Source organism: Mytilus californianus, unplaced genomic scaffold (assembly GCF_021869535.1).
Source record: "Mytilus californianus isolate M0D057914Y unplaced genomic scaffold, xbMytCali1.0.p SCAF_4, whole genome shotgun sequence".
Taxonomy (NCBI): Eukaryota; Metazoa; Mollusca; class Bivalvia; order Mytilida; family Mytilidae; genus Mytilus; species Mytilus californianus.
Window position 1 is genome coordinate 86,645,013 of NW_026262690.1, and position 27,555 is coordinate 86,672,567.

At 31.2% G+C, this 27,555-nt stretch overlaps 1 protein-coding gene across 1 annotated transcript in view; it reads right to left on the reverse strand.

Moving 5' to 3' along the window:
* Window positions 1-27,555, reverse strand: part of LOC127738802 (cilia- and flagella-associated protein 61-like) — a 55,602-nt gene that overhangs the window by 22,287 nt on the left and 5,760 nt on the right. Inside the window, exons 7-22 of the mRNA XM_052250178.1 lie at window positions 27,297-27,452; window positions 26,227-26,393; window positions 25,713-25,849; window positions 25,064-25,172; window positions 22,998-23,068; window positions 22,034-22,160; window positions 20,805-20,882; window positions 19,191-19,328; window positions 18,349-18,417; window positions 17,000-17,179; window positions 15,718-15,794; window positions 14,692-15,134; window positions 14,040-14,155; window positions 6,788-6,967; window positions 5,769-5,817; window positions 5,111-5,280 (exon numbers count right to left, since the gene is read on the reverse strand). Coding sequence (XP_052106138.1) covers window positions 5,111-5,280; window positions 5,769-5,817; window positions 6,788-6,967; window positions 14,040-14,155; window positions 14,692-15,134; window positions 15,718-15,794; window positions 17,000-17,179; window positions 18,349-18,417; window positions 19,191-19,328; window positions 20,805-20,882; window positions 22,034-22,160; window positions 22,998-23,068; window positions 25,064-25,172; window positions 25,713-25,849; window positions 26,227-26,393; window positions 27,297-27,452 — 2,267 coding nt within the window. The remainder of the gene's footprint in view (window positions 1-5,110; window positions 5,281-5,768; window positions 5,818-6,787; window positions 6,968-14,039; window positions 14,156-14,691; window positions 15,135-15,717; window positions 15,795-16,999; window positions 17,180-18,348; window positions 18,418-19,190; window positions 19,329-20,804; window positions 20,883-22,033; window positions 22,161-22,997; window positions 23,069-25,063; window positions 25,173-25,712; window positions 25,850-26,226; window positions 26,394-27,296; window positions 27,453-27,555) is intronic.

The window sequence follows — 27,555 nt, forward strand, 5'->3', positions numbered from 1 at the left end:
ATTGCAAAATTGACAAAAATATAAAGCTTCATTTGATGAATTTCATCTCTAATTGCATTTTCTGCTTAATTGTTCTGCATCATTGCACATTTATTTCCGTAGCAGAATTGTTTAAACAGTTAAATTCCTCTGTAAATATCATAATGATATATTTTTCAAACTATTATTCTGCATGAAGGGAGAAATGAAAAATGATATGATATTCAAAATTCATTAATTTGAACATTAATCATTTTTAACTTCAACTTAAATGTTTATGCTGACAGAATCGTCAGAATTCAGTACTAAAAGAGAAAAAATAACACTTTCCCCTTTTACAAAAAGTATTTCATTACGAAGTACACAAATATATAATTTCTTTGTCTGGCTTTTTGATTTACCAGTACAATATTCGTAAATTTGCTTTCAATTTTTTTAGTACAAAAGTTCCACTATTTGCTTAAAAAAATTTCAACAAATTCTCTCATCTTACCAATGTCAGTTTTTATGGTCTTCCCCTTTTTAAATTAACCTTGGCGTTTGGTATTTTTATTATATGTGCATTTGGCCATGCCAGATGTACAAGTTTGCAGCCAAGTCTGGTCAGAATGGGGACGTTAAATCTGATGCCTCACGTAGAGAAAGTGCCACCCTCTCTGCATGTTTAAAACACTTGCAACAACTCTTTGAGGGGTCCGTCGGTGGCATGTTAGAAGGCAAAATTTCTGTCCCTGTCCAATATCTGTACATCCTCATTTGTAAGTGGCAGTCCAAATTTCACCCGACCTTCATCCCGGGCGACCTCTAATACAGGACCTATCTATTGAATATATTGTTAATTTGTTCTTGTCCTGGACATGCATAAAATATTTGCCACGTCCAGCAACCAACAATCAAGCATATCCTTTTTTTAATCATTTGAAAAACATCTTCATATAAGCTATACATCAACAACAACACAAATAACCAGAAGACATCTGTATATATTGATGATGCTGAACAAAAGTTATTCTTTTCAAATCAGAATTTCCTCTTTCCCCTTTCCATGAATTACTACTTGCATATATCAAAGTTGCATTCAAATCTGACCCTGCATATGATCTCACATAGTATGTAACCTGATGCTGTCAATTAATGATTTGCACAAAATATGAAATACAGCAAGTATGTTTCCCACAAATAAATAAAAGAAGAATGTGTCTTAAGGACATGAATACCCCGGCTCAAGCTTTGCAATTTTCCACTTTGAAAAAGGGCATAACGTTAGAACAGTAGATATCTCACTACCCAAATATCGAACTCTCTCTACTTTATGTAGTTTTAAGCATTGTGTATGAGTTTCATAAAATTTGGGTGCGGCAAACTTAAGTTAGAGTGCAGAAACAAAACAATTTGCAATTTTCCAGGTTATAAAGGGGCATAACTCTAGAATGGTAAGAGACTCCCTTCCCAAATTTGATCTCTGTCTGCAAGTTTTGGTTCTTAAGTAGCTTGTGTATGAGTTTCATAAAATTTGCATGAGGCAAACTTAAGTTAGAGTGTGGACCCAAAAATGGGACAAATGGAAGGACAGACAGACGGACAGTGAAGGGTAAAACTTAATTCCCTCCTTGCCTACGGCTGGGGCATAAATATATAAGGAAATAAGGTCTTGTGGTAGGGTTCTGGACTGGACTTAAATGAATAATTTATGGTTGATGGGGTTAATTTACCTTTAAAAAAAGAAAATTCTTAGATTTCTGATCAAATCTTTATGGGTGATGGGTATAAGATACTAGATAAGATAAGAGCTTTTAACCAAAACATTTATTAATTTCTGGAATAGCGTTCACCATTTTGCTGCATAGTATACTGATTTTATACTTCACTAAGTAATTCATTCAACCCCCCCCCCCTCTTAATGTGCCTCATGCAATGCACCTTAAACATTAGGTAAAAAATAATCAAATATTTTCAAATCATACATGTAAAAAAATTTCAAAGATCATCCAATCAGAAGGACCATGATGCAGCATTTTCTAACAGGAAGTAGTTAATTTTCTACATTAAGTTTTACTTGGAATATTAAGCAATCATCTAATATGGTAAAATACGATTTTTGCTTGGAATCCTTGAAACACAACTGGACCTGTACAATTGAACATAAAACTACAAAGAATCTAGCGTAATTATCTCTTTTGAAGTATCATGAATTTGTTCAAATGATTAGAGCCATAAAAGAATTTATGTCTATATTACCTAACATGACAGAAGATGCCATGGCCAAAAAGCTGAAATAACATGCAATTTTGTTCATGTTACTAATTTAGATTTTAAAGTAGTTAGATGAACATAATAAAAAAATAAGGAAATGAAAATACAAACCACCATAATGAGCCAAATTTTCTAAAAAAAATATTCAAAATTCCAAGTTTCTGATTGAGGGATAAAGAGATCAAGAGATTAAGACATAAATTAGCCTATTCCTTATAAGCTTGTGGGTTCACAAGTTAAATCTGTTGACTTACAAAGCTTTTCTAAATGATAATTGTCAAATTGGTAACATCAGCTATTATTTGACAAACAAATTTCAGTTGGAGTTAAAAAACCTTTTGTTTTAAATTTGCTACTGATTATTCCTGTCCCAAGTCAGGAGCCTGTAATTCAGTGGTTGTCGTTTGTTGCTGCGTTCATTATTTTGTACATAAATCAGGCCGTTAGTTTTCTCGTTTGAATTGTTTTACATTTGTCATTTCGGGGCCTTTTATAGCTGACTATTCCCGTTTGAATGGTTTTACACTAGTAATTTTTGGGGCCCTTTATAGCTTACTGTTCGGTGTGAGCCAAGGCTCCGTGTTGAAAACCGTACTTTGACCTATAAATTTTGACTTGGATGGAGAGTTGTCTCATTGGCACTCATACCAAATCTTCTTATATCTATTTGCTCATTGTTGAAGGCCATATGGTGACCTGTAAGTGTTAATTTCTGTGTCATTTGGTCTCTTGTAGAGAGATGTCTCATTGACAATCACACCACATCTTCTTATTTTCATATATACAAATAGAAACCATGTCAAAGTTATGCTAAAATATGATGGATTTGTCCTTATGGAATTACTAAAATTTTATCAACTTCATTCAGGCATGAAATATAGGTCAAGGTTATTCAATTAAACAATGGTAAATCAGTATGCCCAGGCACAAGATACATCTGTGACTTCCAAAAGTAAATGTAGATGGATCTATATAAGGTAATGATGTAAACTGAAAATTAAATTCAATCAGACAGAACAAGACTTATAAATACTTGTTTGATTGTCTGTGTTTAAACCATTTTCAAAACATATGGTGGCCAATTTTCATCGGTGGAGGAAGAACCTCGAAAAGAACCAATTACCTTCTGTAGGAAAACTGGCAATCCTAGTAAATAAAGTTGGGAAATGAACGCACCTTGCCAAATTGGGGTTTGAACTCACAACCCTAATATTGAAAAGCTAGTGACCCCTCTGCCTTTGAGGCCCCAACTCATAGAGACACTGAGATTAATCTATTCACAAATGAGTATTGCCAAATTGGGGTTTGAACTCACAACCCTAGTGTTGACAAGCTAGTGACCCCTCTGCCTTTGAGGCTCCAACCCATAGAGACACTGACATTAATCTATTTACAAATGAGTATTGGGCCATCATAAACTTATTTTTGTTCATTCGTTTTCTTCCCATCTATTTTTTGCATGTTAAAAATAACAAAAATAAAGAACCACCACTCTAAACTTTAAACTTTCTCTTGTATATAAAATATGAAGAAACTAGTGATGAATCTGAAAACGCATCACACGGTATAGCCAACTTATATAAACCCTGAAACCCAATTTCAGAAATCCTTGTATTGTAGTTCCTGAGAAAAATGTGACAATAAATTTTCATGGGACGGAAGGACGGACTGACAGACTGACGGATGGATGGATGGATGGATGGAAGGACGGATGGATAGACGGACGGACAGACAGAGGTAAAACAGTATACCCCCACTTTTTTTAAAGCAGGGGTATAAAAATAAATCTCTTGCTGATAAATAACTCCAATAAATGTGTGAAAATTGTTTTCTCATAAAACTATTTTAATTGGATATAAATAAGATGCATGCTTTGACAAATTATCTTTAGAAACATTCATAAAGGACAACAAAACTCTGACTTTCATCTTGGAAAAAATCTATATATTCTGTATAGGTGCATTTATTCCTTTTAAAATATATATGAAAGTTCTTAATGAAGGCAAATTCAACAGGTCAAATATATAACTATGAGTACATAGAAATGTTTGTAAAATTATTTTTTCCTAGAAATGAAGAAATATAGAAAAAGACTTATCACACAGATAAACTCAACAAAAGAAACAATACTCCTAAGCTTATTTGATTAACATCAAAAGAACTTTACTTTCTCTCTGATTAAAATCAGATTGAAAAAAAAGCGGTTTATTGAACTAATTTGTCATTTACTGGCAACTGAAGATGAATCTTGGTCAATATAAAGCAAAGGAATAGTCGTTTAACTCTAAATGTCATTTGACAGAAATTAATTAATTAAACTTTTAGGTCATCCCCTATATCAAAAATGTAAATACGATAGATTTATAAATTACTTGAAAAGAGACCAGTAAAGATTTCCATTGATTTTTTTAAAGTGCAAATGTGACTTTTTCAGTGGCAGAAACCTTATGTTTAACTACTTTTCTGGTTTTGCCAAATACAGGATAATAAAATCTTTATTTGTAGCAAGAAAATATACTTAAGTACATTTAATAGCAATACTTTTATAACAAAAACAGAATTATGTGTACTTGGATATTAAATAGTAAATTGTAAATTGAAACCAACAAATCAACAAAAATTTCACACTTTTCTTAATTCTTAAATACCAAATTTACTTTATATTTATAGTATATTTGTGTCATTAATTGGACGTTACATGAACATAAATCTTATAATGCTATCTAGAAGCCACCTACGGACCCAATTTGAAAAGATGATACAATTGTAGTACCAGTATTTTGAATAGTAATTTTTTAAATCATATATCCCATAATGCGTCAGTAAAATATACGTACAAGTAAAAAACTTCCCACAACATAACCGTGAATATACTTACATGTACACCAACTTCTTTAGAGTTGAAGTTAGCATGTGTCCATTGATCCGCATGGTACTTCCTTTGGAATTTTGTGATCGTCCCTGCTCCACGGATTGACACATCATTGGTATGGAATGCTGAATCTATCACTAACTTTCCATCGTAAACCAGACAGGCATCATTGATTGCTGTGAATTACAAAATGAAAATAACGCTGAACAAATTTTGTGCATCAAAGCGCTTTTTTTGAATTTACCTTCATCAGGAAAGCTCAAATGCAAACATTTAAAACCAAGGGATGTATAAATATGTAAAAACTAAAGAAGCTTACAAATTTCCCTATATATCATATGATTACTCTTTATTTTTTAAAAGCACAATAAAATGTTTTGAAATTAAGCAAAAATTTGCAATTAGTTTGTTTCACTGTCAAGAATCAAATTAAAAAGTTTTGAAAACGCAAATAATTACATTGAGTTTCAAAAAGTTAAATCAAAATTAAAAGTAAAATATTTGTCATTGTCAGTGATGATATCTATCAAATGCAGGTGGAGAGCAGGAAACCTTTAGTTTTAAACCTTTAGTTATCAACCTTTAGTTATCAAACTTTAGTTATCACAGCAATATGTTTGCCAAAATGAAATTTTTACCAATATTTCTCAAATAAATTACTTACATCTGAATGCTTCAAAATCAACAGCTTTCTTGTAGTAAGAGAAGAAGGCCTGAAAATAATAAATATTTAAAAGATAAGTAAATACAAGTTAATAACTAGAAAATTAACTGTCAGCAAGGGCTCTGCTGGCACATTCTTGTTTGAAGCACATAAACAAATGATTGATACTGATGCAAACAAAGAAATATAGCATATGTCTACCAGCAAAAGATTGGCATAGCCAAGTTATATTGCATAGTTTCATCTTGATTAGTTATCAGTGTGTAAAAAGTTTTGTTTCATCCAAGTTCTAAATAAATATTATAAGGAAATTTTATGTTATGTTAAGAGTAATGTTGTTTCTCAAAATGCTGACTGCCATTTTTAAAAATGGTGGCCAACTAATTATTTAAAAATATGAACTCAGATATATTTTTTGACAGCAGAAGTGAGTTCATGATATCAAATATCAACCTAAATATTAAATTAAGTTGAAACCCAATTAAATTTTGACACCAGGATATTATTCAGGATATCAGGTTCTACATAGATATCTAATTTCTATAAAATTCAAGCACCATAAAAAAAAATTAATTTGACAGCTATTTTCAAAAATGAGGCAGATGTATAATTTTGGACAAAGGCAATAAACTTGGAATAGCATATGTTATGCCTTTGTTTCAATTTTTCCTTGAAATCGCTAGAATAATAAGATGATTCTCAAAGTAGATGATTTTTTACAAAAAACTAAGTTACCACAAATTGAATAATTTTCTATGACAGGAGCTAATTTGGAAAAGCATATTATAACGTTATTTCCATTTTAGTTGAAAGCCTAGAATAATAAGATGTTTCTACACATTTTGGATTTTTTCCCCCAATTTTTACAACCAATTTTTTGTTCCAATGTTTACAAAATATCTAAATCATCAAACACAAAAGAATTCAAATATTGAAAATTTGGAATAGTTATTCTATAATTTTATTTGTCTATTTTATACTTATATTTATGTCCTTCTTAAATAAAAACTAATACTTACACCACATTCTAACCGAGTAGGTTGTTTATTGGTTGTGAAGCTGGCAGATGAGATTTCAGTGCAATCATCAGCCCCATCATTCCATTGAGCCAGAACATGATCACTATATACATGTACACCACTGCTCTCAAGAGATTTCACAACTGTACTGTCAATTGCTGGGTTGTTAAAACATGTGGCCTGCAATAATCAAAGCAATTAAATACAATCATTAGAAATTAAAAATAACCCTTAATTATTGTGAACTATCACGTACTTTAATAACAAAAATATGCTACATTTTGCATAGGTACTGTAAATTCAGAAATATTTGCCTTCATTTATAATGGTCATTGTTGAATAATGGACAAAAATGTGTGTTTAATTCTTGCAATTTCAGGAATTTTGTCCACAAATAATGTTATCAGAATTTACAGTAATACAAATGGAAGTAAGTAGCCCATATAAGCATATCCAGGCTAATAAGCCTTTACCAAGCGTTCCTAGTGGGACAATGTCAAGGGCTAATATGGAAAAAGGCCATGTATGATGTATATATTTAAATCTCTATGTTTTCCAGCTACTTCATATTCCAAGAAAAATTGAAATCAATCCATTTGACGTTTCCATATCAAATTCTTTAAATTGATATTTTTTGTCCTAATTAAACAGGTGTTAGCCTAAACAGGATAAATTTTATAAAGACTGGTATTTTATATTTGTAAAGTGGATTGGGGTTGGCTTAATTTCCAGTGGCATATATTTCAAGCACGTTAAGGACAATTTCTTGTATTTTGGTTGAATACATATTTGTTCAGTATCGCAATATACAAACATATCAACTTAATGTATTATTAAAAACAAAATAAAATTATAAATAGTTTTTGTTATAATGTTTAGGGTACTGCATTGGAAATTTTATTTAGAGCTCTATGTAATATATCTTGAAGCCAGTAAAGTAAAAAGCAAAAACTCTTTAGTCAATAGACAATCATATAACAATGAAAAAAAATAAAGCTATTTGCAATATATATATAATAGAAGGCAAGTTTACTTTTTATTATACAAAATTTTAAAAATCCTATTACGGAGAATAATGTAGAAATGCATATTATTACTCAGTAGTTATCATGTAATTAAAACATATTCAATAAATCAATTTCAATAACTGGCACAATTGAATAAAACCTAAAATCATTCAAAAATGGGAAGGGATTTTTTTTTTCCATGTCATTAGGTTGAAATTTGACATAAATCTATATGCGTGCACATTTAACTTGCATTATGACAAACAAAAAAATTCAATATCAATTTAAGTTGATGTCGGTAATCAATTTCACCCTGAGATTACATTGTGTAAAATCATTGAAAATAATTACTCTCAACACAAATTAGCAGAACCACAGTTTAAACAAGTACAGTGACTTTTCATGTATAAAATATATTTCAGAGTAAAACTTTACAAATTTGGAATAATTGAGTACAAAATATCCTCTTAAGGAAAAAAATTCTGGTATCAGATGTGGATCCAGGATTTGAAAAAGGGGGGGGGGGGTTACATATTTGGGTTAATGCATAAACTTCTTACATGTTCTACTCCTAACGTTGCCTAGTTTGTCCCCCCCCCCTTTTTCTGGATCCGCATCTGATATCAGTAGCTGAATTAGTGGTCTTGTGTGTGGGAGGTTGTGGATTGGATCCTACTAAAAGATTTTGTCAGCTTTTCTACCAAGAATGCAGATATAAGATTTAGAAAAAAAATTTCAGTTCTATATTTTGGTTGAATAGTTATTGACAAATGATTTAGTCTACCCAGAGAAAAAAAATATGCTTCCAGGAATCCAGGTAGGGTGAAATGTTTTCCTGCAATAGACTATTATCTTGCAAGCTGTCACGTTAAAAAAAAAACTATTTTAAAAAGCAGGTTTAATATTCATAATTTCATATCATATTTACATCCTGAATATGCATGTAAAATAGAAACATTAAAGCAGCCATCAATCGATCATGTAATATCAGTATGTTTTTTTTTCTTTTAAATTGATATCCGTATTTGTCATACATATATACAAGAGTGCACACGCTGAAATGTCTCGCCTACTATACAGTATACTGACCATTGATTTAACACCGAGAAAGACGTAGAAATATCTGAATGTTTGTACTTAAGCAAGCGTAAAATCATTTGTTTCTCGGAACAATGCTATACTGAACAGAACCATTTACGACACTATAGAGACAAAAGGTCAACAATTTTCATCATCTCTACCTATGTTTAAAGATAGGAAGACAACATTTAAACGTAAGGAAAAATGCAAAAATTATGTCATCTTGTGTTTTTGAAATCAACCGTCCGCTTGCACGGGATTCGAACCGTTACCCCCTTTCATCGCATTGCTATCTGCATTGTGAGCGAGAACCTTATCCCCACTGCTACCGGAGAGATCATCAAATAATGGCAATTTAAGATATTTAAACTAAACATGGAAAATGATTAAACTATATGAAATAATTCAGTAAAATTTGAATAAAATAAGGGGGGTCAGCACATGCAGATGTGTATAACTTACAGCTTAAGGGTATTGGGAAAAGTAACTGAGTTTTATAGATCACAAGTCTGCTACCAATAATTATATATGCACACTTTAGAATTTGGTAATTTTTTCGTTGTTGTACCTTTTTGCATGGACTGGCTCATATAGGTGATATCGTCGAAAGTCAGTACCAATTAAGTTAAATAAGTGATTTTGCCATAACTTTTAATTGAACTCAATATATCTTAGATGTGTTTTTTGCAAACTATATGTTTTGATAGATGCCAAATCCATTGGAAACGGTTTCAAATTATTGCTAGATCATTGGAAATAGGGACTTTTTGCTGATTGGTGTGTGGTTGTTAAGGGTAGAATTTTAGTTGCTATGGATAATTGCTTTTTTTTTTTCTTCAAAATTCGCATAAAATCATAACGGTCGATATGATGTATTATGAGTATTTTCTATTTCCTATCTTTTCGGCAATTTTTTTTTTTTTTTTTTTTTTGTCACTCAACTTGAGTTGAAAATGATATGAGCAAGCCCATGCGAAAAGGTACAAAAAGTCCTTTTTATAAACTTTACAGGACACGTTCGTTAGAATATTTTTGAAAAACGATTTTTATCAGAAAAAAAATATATTAATGTTGATAGTCCTACACATAAAGTTTTACTACAAGTATCACATTAACATTCATGATCCAAGAAAATGAGGTCAAGGTCAGATAAACCAAGCCGGAAATACATGTACACCTTTATTACAATCCCTCCATACACAGAATATAGATGACCTATTGCTTATAGTATAAAAGAAAATGACCAAACCATGGAAATTCTATACTGACCAATGAACCATTAAAATGAAGTCAAGGTCATTTGAACCCTGCCAGACAGACATGTACACCTTAAAATCATTCCCTGCATCAAATATAGTTGAACTATTGCTTAAGGTATCTAAGAAAAAAAGTTAACCAGGAAAACTGAACATTGACCAATCAACCATGAAAATGAGGTGAAGGTCAGATGATACCTGCCAGACAGACATATACACCTTACAATCATTCCATACACCAAATATAGTTGACCTATTGCTTAAAGTTTAAGAAAAACAGACCAAAACACAAAAACTTAACATAAGCAATGAACCATGAAAATGAGGTCAAGGTCAAATAAAACCTGCCAGACTGACATGTACATCATTAAATATTTCCATACACCAAATATAGTTGACCTACTGCATACAGTATTAGAAAAACAGACCAAAACACAAAAACTTAACATTTAGCAATGAATCGTGAAAATGAGGTCAAGGTCAAATAAAACATGCCAGACTGACATGTACATCGTAAAATATTTCAATACACCAAATATAGTTGACCTACTGCATACAGTATTAGAAAAACAGACCAAAACACAAAAACTTAACATTGAGCAATGAACCGTGAAAATGAGGTCAAGGTCAAATAAAACCTGCCAGACTGACATGAACATCGTAAAATATTTCCATACACCAAATACAGTTGACCTATTGCATACAGTATTAGAAAAACAGACCAAAACACAACAAGAGTGCACACACTGAAATGTCACGCCTTCTTTACTAACCATTGATTTTATGTTGATAGTCCTAAATATAAAGCTTTACTACAAGTAACACATAAACTTAACATGATCCAAGAAAATGAGGTCAAGGTCAGATAAACCAAACGAGAAATACATGTACACCTTACAATCATTCAATAAACCAAACATAGTTAACCTATTGCTTATAGTTTCTAAGAAACAGTCTTAACCAAGAAAACTTAACATTGACCAATGAACCATGGAAATGAGGTCAAGGTCAGATGAACCATGCCAGACAGACATGTACACCTTACAATCAATTTATGCATTAAATATAGTTGACCTATTGCTTAAAGTATCTAAGAAACAAACTTAACCATGAAAACTTAACATTGACCAATGAACCATGAAAATGAGGTCAAGGTCAGATGATACCTGCCAGACAGACATATACACCTTACAATCCTTCCATACAACAAAAATAGTTGATCTTTTGCTTATAGTTGTAGAAAAACAGACCAAAACACAAAAACTTAACACTGAGAAATGAACCGTGAAAATGAGGTCAAGTTCAAAAACCTGCGAGACTGACATGTACATCATAAAATATTTCCATACACCAAATATTGTTGACCTATTGCATATAGTATTAGAAAAAAAGACCAAAACTCAAAAACTTTACTTTGACCACTGAACCATGAAAATGAGGTCAAGGTCAGTTGGACATGTACACCTTACAATCATTCCATATACCAAATATAGTAGACCTACTGCTTATAGTATCTGATATATGGACTTGACCAAGAAAACTTAACCTTGTTCACTGATCCATGAAATGAGGTCGAGGTCAAATGAAAATTGTCTGACGGGCATGAGGACCTTGCAAGGTACGCACATACTAAATATAGTTATCCTATTACTCATAATAATAAAGAAATTAACATTACAAAAAATGTTGCCTTTTTTTACAAGTAGTCACTGAACCATGAAAATGAGGTTAAAGACAATGGACATATGACAGACGGAAACTTCATATCATAAGGCATCTATATACAAAGTATGAAGCATCCAGGTCTTCTACCTTCTGAAATATTAAGCTTTTAAGAAGTAAGTTAACGCCGCCCCAAGGGCCGCCGGATCACTATCCCTATGTCGAGCTTTCCGACAAAAACCAGTCATTTTTCCACCACAGCTATGAAATTTTTTTGTTCATTTTATTTTAAAGAAATTCAAAAGAAATTTGTTCATTCTCTTGTCTGTTTTCTAAACACATAAACAAACAACTTAAAAAACAATAAAAATAATAACAAATAAATTTGTATGTCACAGAATGTCACTGATACTCACAGCTGAAAACACAGATTTCTTGAAGATAAAAAAAAATTGAATGGAAACGTAATTTGATACATGTATGACTTTTATAAAAATCCTGGGAGTATACTGGATCAAAGAGATAGAAAGAAGATACCTAGCTTACAATAAAAAAAACATAAAAAAAAGACATACTCCAAACAAGAATGTGTCCATAGTACACGGATGCCCCACTCGCACTATCATTTTCTATGTTCAGTGGACCGTGAAATTGGGGTCAAAACTCTAATTTGGCATTAAAATTAGAAAGATCATATCATAGGGAGCATGTGTACTAAGTTTCAAGTTGAATGGACTTCAACTTCATCAAAAACTACCTTGACCAAAAACTTTAACCTGAAGCGGGGCAGACGGACGGACGGACGGACGGACGGACAGACAGACGGACGAACGGATGCACAGACCGAAAAACATAATGCCCCTAGGTGGGGCATAAAAATAAGTACTGAGCAGGACACTTCCAACTAAAATCCAGGAGTGTACTCTGGTGCTCCTTCTCTGTCATACAACACATCAAGTTGAACAAACAATGTAATATATTTATATAAAATATATATATATATTATGTAAACAGTTCCAGTGTCTCCTATTCTAGAAGTTTACAGTCTCTGAAACTTCATTCCATTCAGTATTATATATATAACTTGTTTCAATCAAGTGATAAAAACTTGGATTATAGATCAAATCTAGCCCTAGTTAAAAAAAAAATGTCAAAGGACTTCATCCACCCTTTTACACATTTTGAGAATAATCAACAACAAAATTGAACCAGAACTTCATTTTAGCATTATGAAAATTGTGGATAAAGTTAATAAAAAATCTTACAGCAAACCTGATGTATTGTATGACATAGAAAGATTTTACAGCATGGACTATCAATGGGAAAAACACAAAAACATTAGTTTTCAATTAACGTATTTACACTTTTGATATTTAGCTGAATTTTGTCTCCGAATGACCTTAGATCTGTCTCCGTATAACCTTCTGACGTCAAGCAACAATCAATTTTCAATAATGAAGTCAATTTTTTTAAATTGTGATGTCAAATTTTAGTGGAACTTGTGTGATTTTAAGTAATGGCAGACAAATTTGCATACAAGTGTAAATACGTCTATTGATCAAACATTCAGTCATCTTTCCGTCATAAAAACTCTCAAGCTCATGAGCTGTTATCAATTCAAATTTCAAACTTTTGTGAAAATTGCATTACAAATACACTTAAATATAGAAATCTACTAATAAAATCACTGTTTTTATTTTTTTAAGAAATCACACCTTGCCTATGTTGAGAGTATTACATTGAAATAGGGAGATTGTTGGTGATTTAGAGTGATTATTCTCTAATAGACCTAATCACTATTTCGGAATCTGTAACACTTGAACCCATAATTTGCAACACTTGAAACTATTGACGTCATACAACAATCGCTTTTGTTTTGTGGCATCAGACATTTTCTCTTATGACGTAAATTCTAAGGGAATTCTAAGGGAATGTCTGTGGAGTTCTGTAATGGCTGACAAATAGCAATAAGGTGTTTTCCAACCTTGTCATATATCTCTTGTATATATACAAAGAAATATTTCAGTGAATCACCCACGATCACTAGCATTCACTGTAAAAAAAAATCCCCCTACAGAGTGATTTTAACAGAGTCCCCTTGTGAGTATTGTAGAAGTGAACACTAGCTAAAAAATCACATCAAAATTGAATCTAAAGTTGTTCTTGATCACCAAAAAATATAAGTAAGTAGTGTGTATCTAATGCTAATAGATCTACAAACAAATGTCTTATACTATGTAGACTAACCTGGAATGGTAACGGAGGTTGTACCAAATGAATTCTCTCCCCTGGAACACCCATGGTAAGTAAAGTCTGTGCACAACAGAAAGCATCTAAAGTGCTTCCATAAATAATCAAATTTCCTAAAAGAAAAAAAATACTTAATAGTCTTATTTAAGTCGGGCATTTTCTTGAAACAGACAAGACCAGGTAGCAATAAGTCAAAGTCCATTGAGATTTTATAAAAACTTATTTAAAATAAGCATTTTTGTCAAAAGATTATTTACTCTGATAATCTGCAAAATTAGTATAAACATTTTGTCCCATTAGTTTATACTTCTCCCTACCATATGCCATTCTATCTTCTACAGTCTTTTGCCATTTTTTCCCCTTGCTATGAAATGTAACAATTGTATCTTTCAAAACTTAGAGTGAATTTAAGATCAATTAGACACATACTCTATTTCAATATAACATGTATAAGATGACTTAATTCTGAATTTTCATATTTCTTGATTTTTTTTTTTTCCTTCTTAAAATTGAAAATTTGGTAATTTGGTAATTTGCTTGTAGATTTAAATTTATGTGGTAAAAAAAGAAATCAGCTGATTTTTTTTTGTTTTTTTTTTTTTTTTTTATGAAATCTAGCCATGTATAAAATACAGATTTAGATACTTACTTTGTGATTTTAACAGGTAATTTTCTATCCAGTAGAGAGCTACAGCAGCATCATAAGCATCATTTATCGTAAACAAATTTTTAGGTGGATTTTTGAAATATCTCCTGTCTGGTGGGTTTGGTAGTTCAGCATTAGTGACTCCAGAGTCAAGATCGGCATCTGTTGGTGCTGGGATTTGATATTGAAGTCCAACACTTATAATAAGGTGGTCATATGGCACCACAGTCCCATTGTTTACAATCACTAATTTCTTTTTTCTATCTATATTTGTCATTTTACCGTACACAACATTAATCCAAGTCCGCAGAGAAATATTGGCATAGTTTTCCTGCCCATAACAGAAATCGTTTCCTAACATCTGATCCCTGAGTTCATCAGGAGCCATCTCACCTGGTAATCCATGGGGTGAAACCAATGTTAAGTTGTTAAATCTTAAATGAGGACTGAAAACAGAGAAAAGGGCAATATAAATCAACAAGGGAGATAATAAAAGAAATTTTTTTTAAACCTAATTCAAAACATTTATATGCTGTTGATTGTTCCATTGTGTTTTAATTCAAAGTGATTGTAATAAAGAAAATTATTGGGGAATCTTGTAAAATTAAGAAAATCTATGGTGATTCATGTAAGATTGTTAGGTTAACTCTCATGAAATATCACAACTTTTTCTCATTTTTTCCCCATTTCAATATCATCATGGTCATTAAACATAGTGCTGTTGAAGACTGTAAGCTGACTCTAGTGTTTTGGTTTTATGTGTTATCGGGTTGCTGTCTCATTAATGTATACCTCATATTTCTTATTCAATGTGTAAACATCTTTTAAAGACCTGTGGCTCTTTTCACAAAAAATCTTTCAGTATAACTTACGATAAATTTTAAACTTGAGTTACCGTGCAGCAAATTATATCATATTACTTCCGTCTTTGAGTAAAAAATTATGTTGAACGGAACTGTACTGTTTTTGTTTTAATTTTTTCTAAAAAAAAAAAAATAAGTATGCAAAAAGATTAGAACTACTTCTTACCAGTATGCCAACTGCTCCAAAAATCCTATACCAACATTGGATGCACCAACAACAACTATCCTGGCATTTATTGTTACCTTGATAATAAAATGTAAAATATGTTAATTAAACTGTTAACACAGAGATATGTCTCGCCTATTTGTTATTTTGATCATGCAAATGTTGAAATTAAAATTACAATACTTTAACATGTAAGTTATGCAAATAATCAAAGTCAATGAACCATGACTGAATGTACAGGGCTAAACAGTCTCCATGGAAATGAGATGTGCCAATGCTAATACAACTGCAAACCAAATACCATTGACTTTTCATAAGTCGTTCCCTTTAAACAAACCTAAACACAAACATTAGCTTGTAAACTATGTAAAAGTTTCAAAGTCAATGAACCATAATTAGGGGGTGGGGTTATATAATCTCCATGGAAATGAAACTTGCAAATGCCAATACATTTGCATACTGAATATCATTGACTTAACATTAGTGGTTCATCTTAAACTGACCTAATCACAAACTAATACATGTAAACTAAGCAAAAGTTTCAAAGTCAAGGCGAGACAATTAAATCACTCGTAAATGAAATAAAAATATTATTGTTTTGTATTTGAATACCTACTGTATCACTTGTTTCAATGATTCTTGCATTTCTATTTTAGCAGCAAATTAGGAAAAACTAAATAGTAACTTCAAAGATAACTAAGTCAACTAAGGGATATTCAATTTAAATATCCCCTGAATTAAAAAGCATAAAATTGCTTCTGTGGGTGGCTATTCAATTTTCAGTGTGCCTTCATAAGGTAAGGTTGCATGTTTTCAAGGAAAAACTCTGATTTCATTTGTGCTTTACCGGTACTTCATATCTTTTGAAAGCACACTTCCCAACAAGAAAATTTTCCTGATGTCAAAAGTTCTTATCCCCCATAATAAAGCTTATAAAAATAAGCAAAAATTCACTTATACACAGGAAAGCTCCACTTTCCTATATTCTTACAGTGGATTATTTTGCAATTTCAGGTCCAAAACCTATTTGCAAGGTTATCTTTTCACTTTTTTCTTGTCTATGATTCTTATGTTTTTTTCAAAATAGAATTTAAATGAGGGGATATTTTTACAGTTTCCTCTTGATTGCAAAATAAGCAAAAATACATTCCTTGTTAAAATTTCCCATTTTCAATAAATAATTTTATATTCTTTGAGTATCAAATAAAGGATACTACATGTCACTATCTTATATCATGCTCAATTCCAACTTTGAAGTTTCTGTTTTAACAAATAAATTTACCTTTGGTTCTAACACAAGTTTCCTGTTGACGTGATTGAGAGCATACGGTTCCTGCTTTTTCAGCACTCTGTCTGAGGGAGCATTTATTGATAGTTGTTCCAAGGGGTAGGTAATTTGTCTCCTGGCTCTAACTGGTACCATGTCATTTAAACTGGTAACCAGAGAATGCTGATCTACAGCCTAATAAAGAATTAAATTAGTTTTTAAAATGTTTATAAAAGAAATACTGTTTCAAATATTATACAGTGAAAACTGACTAAACAAAATGGTACCTAGTCATTTCGCACCATCTAAGAATACATTTTGTACCATAAATTAGCCATTTCCTGCCATGGAAAAATAGCATAAAATAGTTGGTCTGTATGGAATAAAAAGACATATATAAAAGTGTTTTGATATAATATCAAATGGCATACATATAGGTCTTCCATTTGGTATGAAATGATTTTTGTTATACCATGAATAGGTTATGGTACAAAAAAACTTTAATTCAACCAAACTCCTGCTATAATGAAGATTTTTTTCAGACAAGTCTTTTGTGTACTCAAGTTAAATTTCTTATCAATATTCACTCAATGTACTGATACAGAGCTCAGTGAACAATTTTGCTATCCAGGGTTCAGTTGACAGCAGTTTTCACCATATGATAGAAATAAGAAGATGTGGTATGAGTGCCAATGAGACAATTTTCCATCCAAGTCACAATGTGTAAAAAGTAAACAATTATAGGTCAAGGCTTGTTTATAAATATTGATTTCAAAGAAGAAGAATTATTTATCATTAAACATTTTTCATGCTTAATGTATGGTTAATTCAGAATTAATGGCAAACTTTTTTTAAATGTTAAGAAATTCAACCATTATACAATTTCTAATGATGTAGGTAAATTCATAATTTATTGTAAAGATCTTAACATGTAAAAGATTCAACTGGATGAGTATATGACGTCTAAATTTTTGTCTCGTCTGAATACTTTTAATTACATATATACAACTTTTTTGGCATCAAAATAAATAACTTTAGCCTTTCTCAAGTAATTTGGGATTCTCCCAAAATGTGCACATGTAGTATCCACAATCGACGATTTTTGTTATTATGTCACACCCTATTTCTAGCTATTGGTAAGGCAGATGCAAGTAACACGGATCAAAATCCGCTGTTCAAGATTGCAAAATTCATTTTACTGCAATGGCTAGATAGCCAATACAACTGTTTTCAAATAGCAATGGGGAACACAGATCCTATTGTATATGCCGTGCTGATAGCCGTATAATAGGGTGTGCATATTAAACTATTGACCTAAATTACAGAACAGATAATCTGAATGTTCTTAATTAAAAATTTCTTACCTCCTTATTTGTGTATGCTGGATACAGTGGGAAATATAAGCTGGTCTTCTTTCCTTGTCTTAAAATTTCCTTTATAAATAGAGAAATATCAAGTTAGTATGATGATGATAATGGATTGATGTTTAAAATCAGTGGCAATGATTGCATGCATATCAGGACATGATGGACTGATAGGCTGACCAGATTTTTAACATGCTAATTCACAGGGTATTTTGTTTTGAAGCAAGAAAAAGAGCCACAGCAATATTCCATTTTTATTTTCTGAAAGCAAATTATAAGAGTTATCTTCTCATATTTTATCTTAAAATTCTATCATTTAGTTTACTTACTAACATACAAAATTGGTTTTTCTGACAACCTGTAGCTTTAAAAAAAATTCTCAGACCCATACTTTTTAATATATTTTTGAAAAAAGGCATGATATAAACTACATTTTTGCAAATAATTAAAATTCTATCGATCTTATTTCAGACCTCTGATCTACCTTCATCACAAACATTGACAATTGTGATGCTTCAAATGCCAGAAATAGTACAATTTAGTCTCGCTTTCTTGAACAAATCTCAGATGAGACAAAATTAAAATTGATCTAAAAGCTATGGTTTTACAAAACTTGATAAAATGACTGATTGATTGATAGGTGTTTAACGCCACTTTCAGCACTACAGGCTATTTCATCGCTGTCAGTTTTTATTGGAGGAAGCAGGAGTGCCCAGAGAGAATCACAGACTGTCAGTAGGAAACTGACAATCCAAGTCAATTAAGATTGGAATCGAATGCACATATGAAATTATTTTGTATTTTGAACAAAATAAAAAGAATATTTAGCTAATAATACCAACCTTTATAAACATTTTGGACATATGTGTAAAAACAGGATTTAAAGCAAAATGATGAAGATGTCCATGCTCTTCTCTTTTATGATGATTGTAGTATATAAAGTCTTCAATGTTGTAATGTGATCTGATGTATTCTATGTTCTGAAAGAAAAGAAAGAGGTATGACAAAATTACTTTACACCTAGTCCATTTGTCAAATAAAATTTTGTATGTTTTTTTCTCTACATAAATAATAATATTAGTTTTAGCATCTTTGCAGATTTTAATCTCATCAGACAAGGTAATTTTCTTTCTATGACATCATTCATTGTTTCAAAGTTCAGGTCGAACAAGTTCTTCAGAGTTATTCCTAAAACCTTACAGCATGTCAAGTTTCAATCTAAATCCACCTTGTTAAGTTAATGAACACCTATAAGTCAAATAATCATACATTATGTGTTTAATAATACAGACAAAGTATCATCAGGACATGGAAATCTTTTTATTAGCTTACTGTGAAAGTACTTTTATTCGTGGGGCACCAATTTTCGTGGTTTTCGTGGATGGCTTTATAAACGAATTTAAGTGTCCAACAAAATTTAAATCTTTTTTTTTGTACAAATCAAGATATGGAAAGATCGTAAAAAGAAAGTAGGTTTGACTACATGGATAGGGGCATATAATCTAGAGTATACATCGAATTTCAGCAAACGCACTATGAAGTTTATATACAAATTCAGGCTGGATTTTACCCATTTAATCTTTAAAAAACCTATACACTGTACGACTCTTCACCTTTTAATTCTCAGGTAAAAATAGTTTTGATCAATGAAAGTCAGATTTCCAGTGATGATATGCCATGATGAAGTGTTCATTTTATCTCCTCATAATTCTCATACGGAAAAAAAAAAGGTAATATTAGGCTTGTTTTTCATTAGAATTGATTCTACAATTCAAAGTACATTTATAGCATTTATTTATGAAACCGTTTTCTTAAGGTGCAGGTTTATGGCCCAATTAACACCTTTGATGATCATTAATCTGTTGATCATTTGATCTTGGGTTAATTAATGTCATCACTTCTGATTACATGTGTGCAACAATTTAAATTTTCACTTTGCAATTTCTTTCAATCGAGACAATTTGTAAGCATAGATGATTCAGCTTATTTCCGAAAGCAATTGTTTAATTCAAAATTTGTTGCATGTTGTCAGTTATGAAAGACGAACAAGTAAATGAAAATATACACCTGTTTTTTTAAATGTTCACAAATCATTATAAAATAACATGATTATTTTCAGAAATCTGCATTTCCAATAGCTTCAAATTCTTCACTCGATCTTTTTTTCTTTCAGAAAACTAAAATCCACAAATTTAAAAACCCATGACCATGTAAATTTTGCTCAAACCACTAAAATTGATACCCACGAATATAGGTACTTTCACAGTATTAAAATGAGTTTCCTTAAACACTTTTATGAGATAATATAAAATACATCAAATGAATGGGAAAATAAAGATAATTTGTTTTTTTTATCTAAGCAATTAAAAGAATAAAAAATATGGTGGGAAATATCATCTCTTGCTTTATTTACTATCTTTTTCTGAAACAGACCAAATATATAATGAAGATCATACCTCTTCTCTTCTAATAACTGCCACTCCAACTATCTGGTCTTGACACTGAGCTACAAAAGCTTTAATTTCTGTTCCATCCTGAAAAAAAAATTTACCATTTCAAATGAACATATAAAAGTGTTAAAAGATATTTTGTTGAACAAAAGAAAATTTTGTTTTCTAGATACATGTATCAGTTGTTTAATTGACTTCACACCCAATTTTACTGTTTACCTAAATTTATTGTAATCTACATATAATAAAGATTGATCAAATGATTCCTGCTTGCTGAATGTCCAAAGAGCATGGCTATTATTCTGCATGAAGCATCAGATTTAACATCCCCATTCTGACCAGATTTGGCTGCACACGCTATACATTCTACACAGCCAAATGGACGCCTCACTATAGAAAGGGTTTTACAGCTAAATAGGAGAAGGCCATGGAACACCTTATCTCTATTCTCTAGAATTTGAGTCCATGTTAAAAAGAAGAAGTTTAATCAGAACAACAAAAACTACAATATAAAGGCAAACTTTGAAACCAGATCATAAAATCGGTAATATCTCTTTCATCAGACCAACCTTTCTGCACTAAAATTGTGACCTACGAAAATAGTAATCTGTACAATCATGAAAATTTAATTATGAATTATTATTCAAATGTTAGATGTTGGACTTGCATCTGGTAAGAAAAAAACTATTAGAATATTAATTGAAAATTCACATACATCATTTTTGTATTTGCATCTAAATTCTCAAACGCTTTTAAAAAAAAAACATTTAGCCGTTAAAAACATACTGCTGATCATGAACTCAGGTAAATCTTAGGTAAAAATCAACTATTCTGAGTTTATCAGCTAAAAAATAGTTTTTGTAAGTTGCTAACAATTTAAACAGAACTGGTAACTTCGACAGAAAATGGGTTAACAGGTAAATGACAAACTTTGATAACACCCTCCAGCAACTGAATATTGTTCATTAAAACAATTAAGTACAAAAAAAAAACAATAATGAGACTACTACTAATTACTTCATCAAAAGGTTTAGTTTACGTAAAACTTAATATAAATCTTGAAACAAGATATGCTTTAATCACAATAAATTTTTAATTAAAACTATTAACCAATATATTGATTTCTTTATTAAATTTTATAATTGCGGAAGACAGTATTGATGAAAGTATTATCTTCATACAATTTTCTATCTTTCCCGCTATAAAACATACATCCTTAACTATAAAGAACTGACCTCATCTCTCCTAGCTTTGTTGAACTGCTGGATATCTTTGATGAGATTATCATTCAGGTTAATAGTCTTAACGAGTTCCTCTATGCCTTTAAGATCTTTAGAACAGACTGGACGCACATGGAAATCTCTGAAGACATTAAATTATCATTAAATCATTTTTTAATTAAAAGTATTGTATCACAGGTTATATAGTCATTATAATTAAATCATAGTTAAAAGAAACTTGGGTTACTTTGCTTGTTCTTTTTTTTTCCAGAAAAGAATGGAAATGGGTTTGTGATTTTAATTTCCTGCATTTATTTGATAAAAAAGAAAATTTTCCAATTCATCAATAAAAATTACTTAATTAAACATAAGATTTTCTAAATTTAGATAAAAAAAATCTGAATAAAATCTGGTGATCTTGATTGTGAAAAATGTTATAAATAGATACATGGTTAAATACTGACTTCATTTAAGTAACTGTAATGGGAAGACAACTATTGAATACATTTAAGTAAGTAAAGATGCAAAAGTTCAACATGCTGGACAGACAACAGTATTTTTAAATATGTCCTTTCTTTGTGTATAAAAGGCTACTACGAGCAACTAAGTGTAAAACTTTATGTGAGTTGATCAAATAGTTAAATCTGCAGTTTCCTTTAATAGTATATATTATAAAATCAAATAAAATTTCCCTGTAATCCAAAAGGAATATGTTAAAAATGCCTTTTTTACATTCTTGTTCTGGATTATTCAAAGTAAGCGAGTCCAATGAACAAGCCAAATATTGTTAACACCCAAGCAATCATTATCAATGATATAACTTATCTAACCCTGAAAAATATTATTTAAATTCATAAAGGGTTTTTGTTTGAACATGCTTTACAGTACAAGTTTTCTTATATTATTATAAATAAAATAACATCCAGACATTTATCTTCAAACATGTAAAAAAATTGTGATGACTGCCATTTATACATACTTGAGAAGTCCTGATCTGTGGAACACATACAATTCTTGTGGCAGTGTGCTTGGAGATCTTGGTGTGATTCTCTACAGAAAAATATAAAAATTTAAATATAATCTGGAAAGAAATTAAACTCTGATATCGATATAGACTTAGTATTAATTCACTTTAATTGGTAACAATTTTCATTGATTGAGGGAAATTGTAATTTTCATAGATACTAGATTTCATGATTCTAATAAATTCCATTAATTAATCAATTTGTATTTTATCGAATACTTTAATACATGTTTCCACTATACACAGGTAAATCAACAAAAGTGAATACATAATGATTTATCAGACATTCACAAACAAGGATACAAGAGTGCACACACTGAAATGTCTCGCCTTCTTTACTAATCATTGATATTATGTTGATAGTCCTAAATATAAAGCTTTATCACAACTGTCACATAAACTTAACATTAACCAAGTAAACTAAACATTGACCAATGAACCATGAAAATGAGGTCAAGGTCAGATGAACCATGCTAGGCAGGCATGTACATCTAACAATTCTTCCATAAAACAAATATAGTTGACCTATTGCTTACAGTTTAAGAAAAACAAACCAAAACACAAAAACTTAACACTGAGCAATAAACCTTGAAAATGAGGTCAAGGTAAAAAAAAACCTGCGTGACTGACATATAGATCATAAAATATTTCCCTACACCAAATATAGTTGAACTATTGCATATAGTATTAGAAAAAAAGACCAAAACTCAAAAACTTAACTTTGACCACTGAACCATGAAAATGAGGTCATGGTCAGATGACACCTGCCAGCTAGACATGTACACCTTACAATCATTCCATACAACAAATATAGTAGACCTATTGCATACAGTATAAGAAAAACAGACCAAAACAAAAACTTAACTATAACCACTGAACCATGAAAATGAGGTCAAGGTCAGATGACACCTACCAGTTGGACATGTACACCTTACAGTCCTTCCATACACCGAATATACTAGACCTATTGCTTATAGTATCTGAGATATGGACTTGACCACCAAAACTTAACCTTGTTCACTGCTCCATGAAATGAGGTCGAGGTCAAGTGAAAACTGTCTGACGGGCATGAGGACCTTGCAAGGTACACACATAACAAATATAGTTATCCTATTACTTATAATAAGAGAGAATTTAACATTACAAAAAATCTTAACTTTTTTTCAAGTAGTCACTGAACCATGAAATGAGGTCAAGGACATTGGACATGTGACTGACGGAAACTTCATAACATGAGGCATCCATATACAAAGTATGAAGCATCCAGATATTCCACCTTCTAAAATATAAAGCTTTTAAGAAGTTAACTAACGCCGCCGCCGGATCACTATCCCTATGTCGAGCTTTCTGCGACAAAAAATAACAGCACAGGAATAACAAGTGAAACTGTGAGCTACTGCTCACTGATGATACCCCCACCCTAATATTTCGGTAAACAGGAAGTTGTTGAGTGATGAATCTGAAAATGCATCACACAGTATAGCTGACTCATATAAACCCTGAAACCAAATTTCAGAAATCCTTGTAATGTAGTTCCTGAGATAAATGTGGAGAAAATTTTCAACTACTTGGATGCCATGTGTAAAATAATGTAAGTGTTCGGTAAACAGGAAGTTGTTGAGTGATGAATCTGAAAATGCATCACACAGTATAGATGACTCATATAAACCCTGAAACCAAATTTCAGAAATCATTGTAATGTAGTTCCTGAGATAAATGTGGAGAAAATATTTGTGGGACGGATGGACAGACTGACGGATGGACTGATCGATGGATGGATGTACGGACAGACGGAGGTAACTCAGTATACCCCACTTTTTTAAAGAGGGGGTATAATAAAATGATGTGTTTTACAACACAATATGACAGCAAACCAAAACCACAAAAGACATCTTGAGATCAACATTATCCAAAAACATCTCCATACTTTCAATAATGTAACTTCTGATAGTTCTCATGACGTATAATGAATTTAGCATAAACAATGCCAAACCATTATAGTCAATCTTGAATAAACTTACCACAAATCCCTGAATTAATGGGAATTCTGGTACAAGATGAGGGACTGTAATGACACAGAAATCATACTGTGGAAACAACTCAAAAGCTGATGATAGAAAGTCTGATGACCTGGAAAAAAGACATTAATTTTTTTAAATTAGAATGTGCAACAAAACAGAAGTATAACTACTATACAATTATGTATTTTTTCCATATGGAGAGTCATTTCATGTCAATTTGATATAATACATTTTAGTTCATCAGCAGTCTTGTATAAATCCTGTTGTTATAATGCAATCATTTGTATAAAATATATAAATCAAAATATATTGCCTATGGTCTAAAACCATGGTATCAGTTTGGTTTCAAAGCCTTTCAAGAAAGATAATAATAACTACACAAAGCATAAGATTTTGTTATTTACTATGGAATCATTGTTTGATACAAATTTTCATTAATTTCATAGGTACAGGAGAACCACTAATTCAAATGTTCAACGAATTACAAATTTTTAACAGGCTTTTATTCAGACTTTTGCAAAACCACGAAATCAAATATCCATGAAAATGTAATGTTTCCTCAATCCACAAAAATTGGTGCCCACAAAAATAAAAGACCATAGTAAGAATTTAAAACATATATATGTCAATTTTAAAAAGTATTACAAACCTCATTTCGTATCTTTCATCAATACAGAAGAGCTGGATACTAAAAGCATTCTGAGCTCCTTTATATATTGGAACAAATCTTTTAGGCAACTGTGTCATTGGTGTAATAGGTTTGGGTGTTCCAAGACGAGATATTACCTGAAACATAAATTATTTCTATTATTAAAGCATTTACATTTTCAAACAAAATTTTTTTGCACTCAAACCACTGATATCTGAAAAATCTAAAAGGAGTTTAATGAGTTGCTACACTCCACGTAGAAATTAACCTACTTTACATGTAAGAACAAAGTAATGGGCAGGCAGGTTAAAAAAAGACAGTATACTGACTAATTTTATTGTATGGGCTATAAGTACAGAATGTATATGAGACGCTGAATTGAAAAAAAAGCATTCTGTCATTATTTTTTTTTAAATATTCAATTTCCATCAAGACACTGATCTCCAAAAGAAAATCATCAAAATATTAAAAAACGAATAAATTAATTCTCAAAATATAAATGCTGAAATCTTACTTCTTCCTTGACTGAACTTTTTCTACTAGACTGCCCCGATTGTACCCTCTCTGCTTCTTTAGCTATTTCCTCTCCTTGTCCCTCGCTTAGTAAAGATGTAGAACTTTCCCTCATGTGAGCATCACTTAATTTCTTCTCTACCTTCAGTTCACTTGTTGGACTTGTGGCTAAAAAAGAATAAAAGATAAGATCAAATACTTCATGTTGATCTCATTAAATCAAATATAGATGTTTCGTTGCATTACAAGACACAAATTAAAATGTAGTAATAACTTTTCTGTTGAATTGTTGGTAATTGCTCACACAGTACATGAAAAGATAAAATCATTTGTTTATTCAGAAAAACAGACAAATATGTTCCATTGCATCAAGGCTAAAAGAATAAAATTTTATGTTCCGAGTTACATGACCAACCCTTTTGTTTATTCAACTCATATTTTTTATATAACTATTATCATTATTATTTCATTACTTATATAATCATGAAAATTTTTAAAAATCTGGTTTATATTATCTGATCTTCAAAACTAAATTGTTTACTTTTTTTGTAAACACATTTTTGGCACAATTTCAGGTTGGAACTTAATGACATAACATCAACCTTTCCCTGTACATTATACTGGATTAAAGAATAACAATAATACCAAAAAAACACTGGAAATACATTTGGAAAGATGAACTTCAATTTGAATCCTCATATGTTGATAACATTCAAAGCTTACACAAATATTATGCTTTGATTCAAAAAGAAAAGTTTGGTAAAAAATTTAAAATCTGAATAATTTATCATACCCATTTCACTGTTTGTCATTTTTTTCAAAGGCCTATTGAAAACTATGATGTGGGCAATTCTAAGTTTAGTAGAGACAAATTAATCAATTGTCCTGCCACGTCTTTGTTCCGTTTAGCCCTATAATTGTTTTTGCAAAAAGGTCTACACACTAAGACAATAAATGCCACTGCTGCAATGGGAACAAAATGGATGACAATAGCTCATGTGATCCTTCACACAAGGTGAGCTAAAAAGTGGTATAAAGGCTGAAATAAAAGAAATGGAATATGAAACTTACCTCTTGAACTCTGTTTACTTGACTGTCTACTAGCTGATTTCTTTTCTGTGCCTGCATCTGTTGGTTCTGAAGGGGCACCATTCACTGGTGCTTCTTTAGCTGAGGCTGCTGACTTTGTAGAGGATGCTTTAGATGCAGGTCTTTCTTCTGCCAGTTCTACATAGAAAATAAATACATAAAAGTCACAGACATTAGACAATGAGATGAGGAAACATTACACAGATTTCAAAACACATTGAAAAAATATAATTTATCTGCC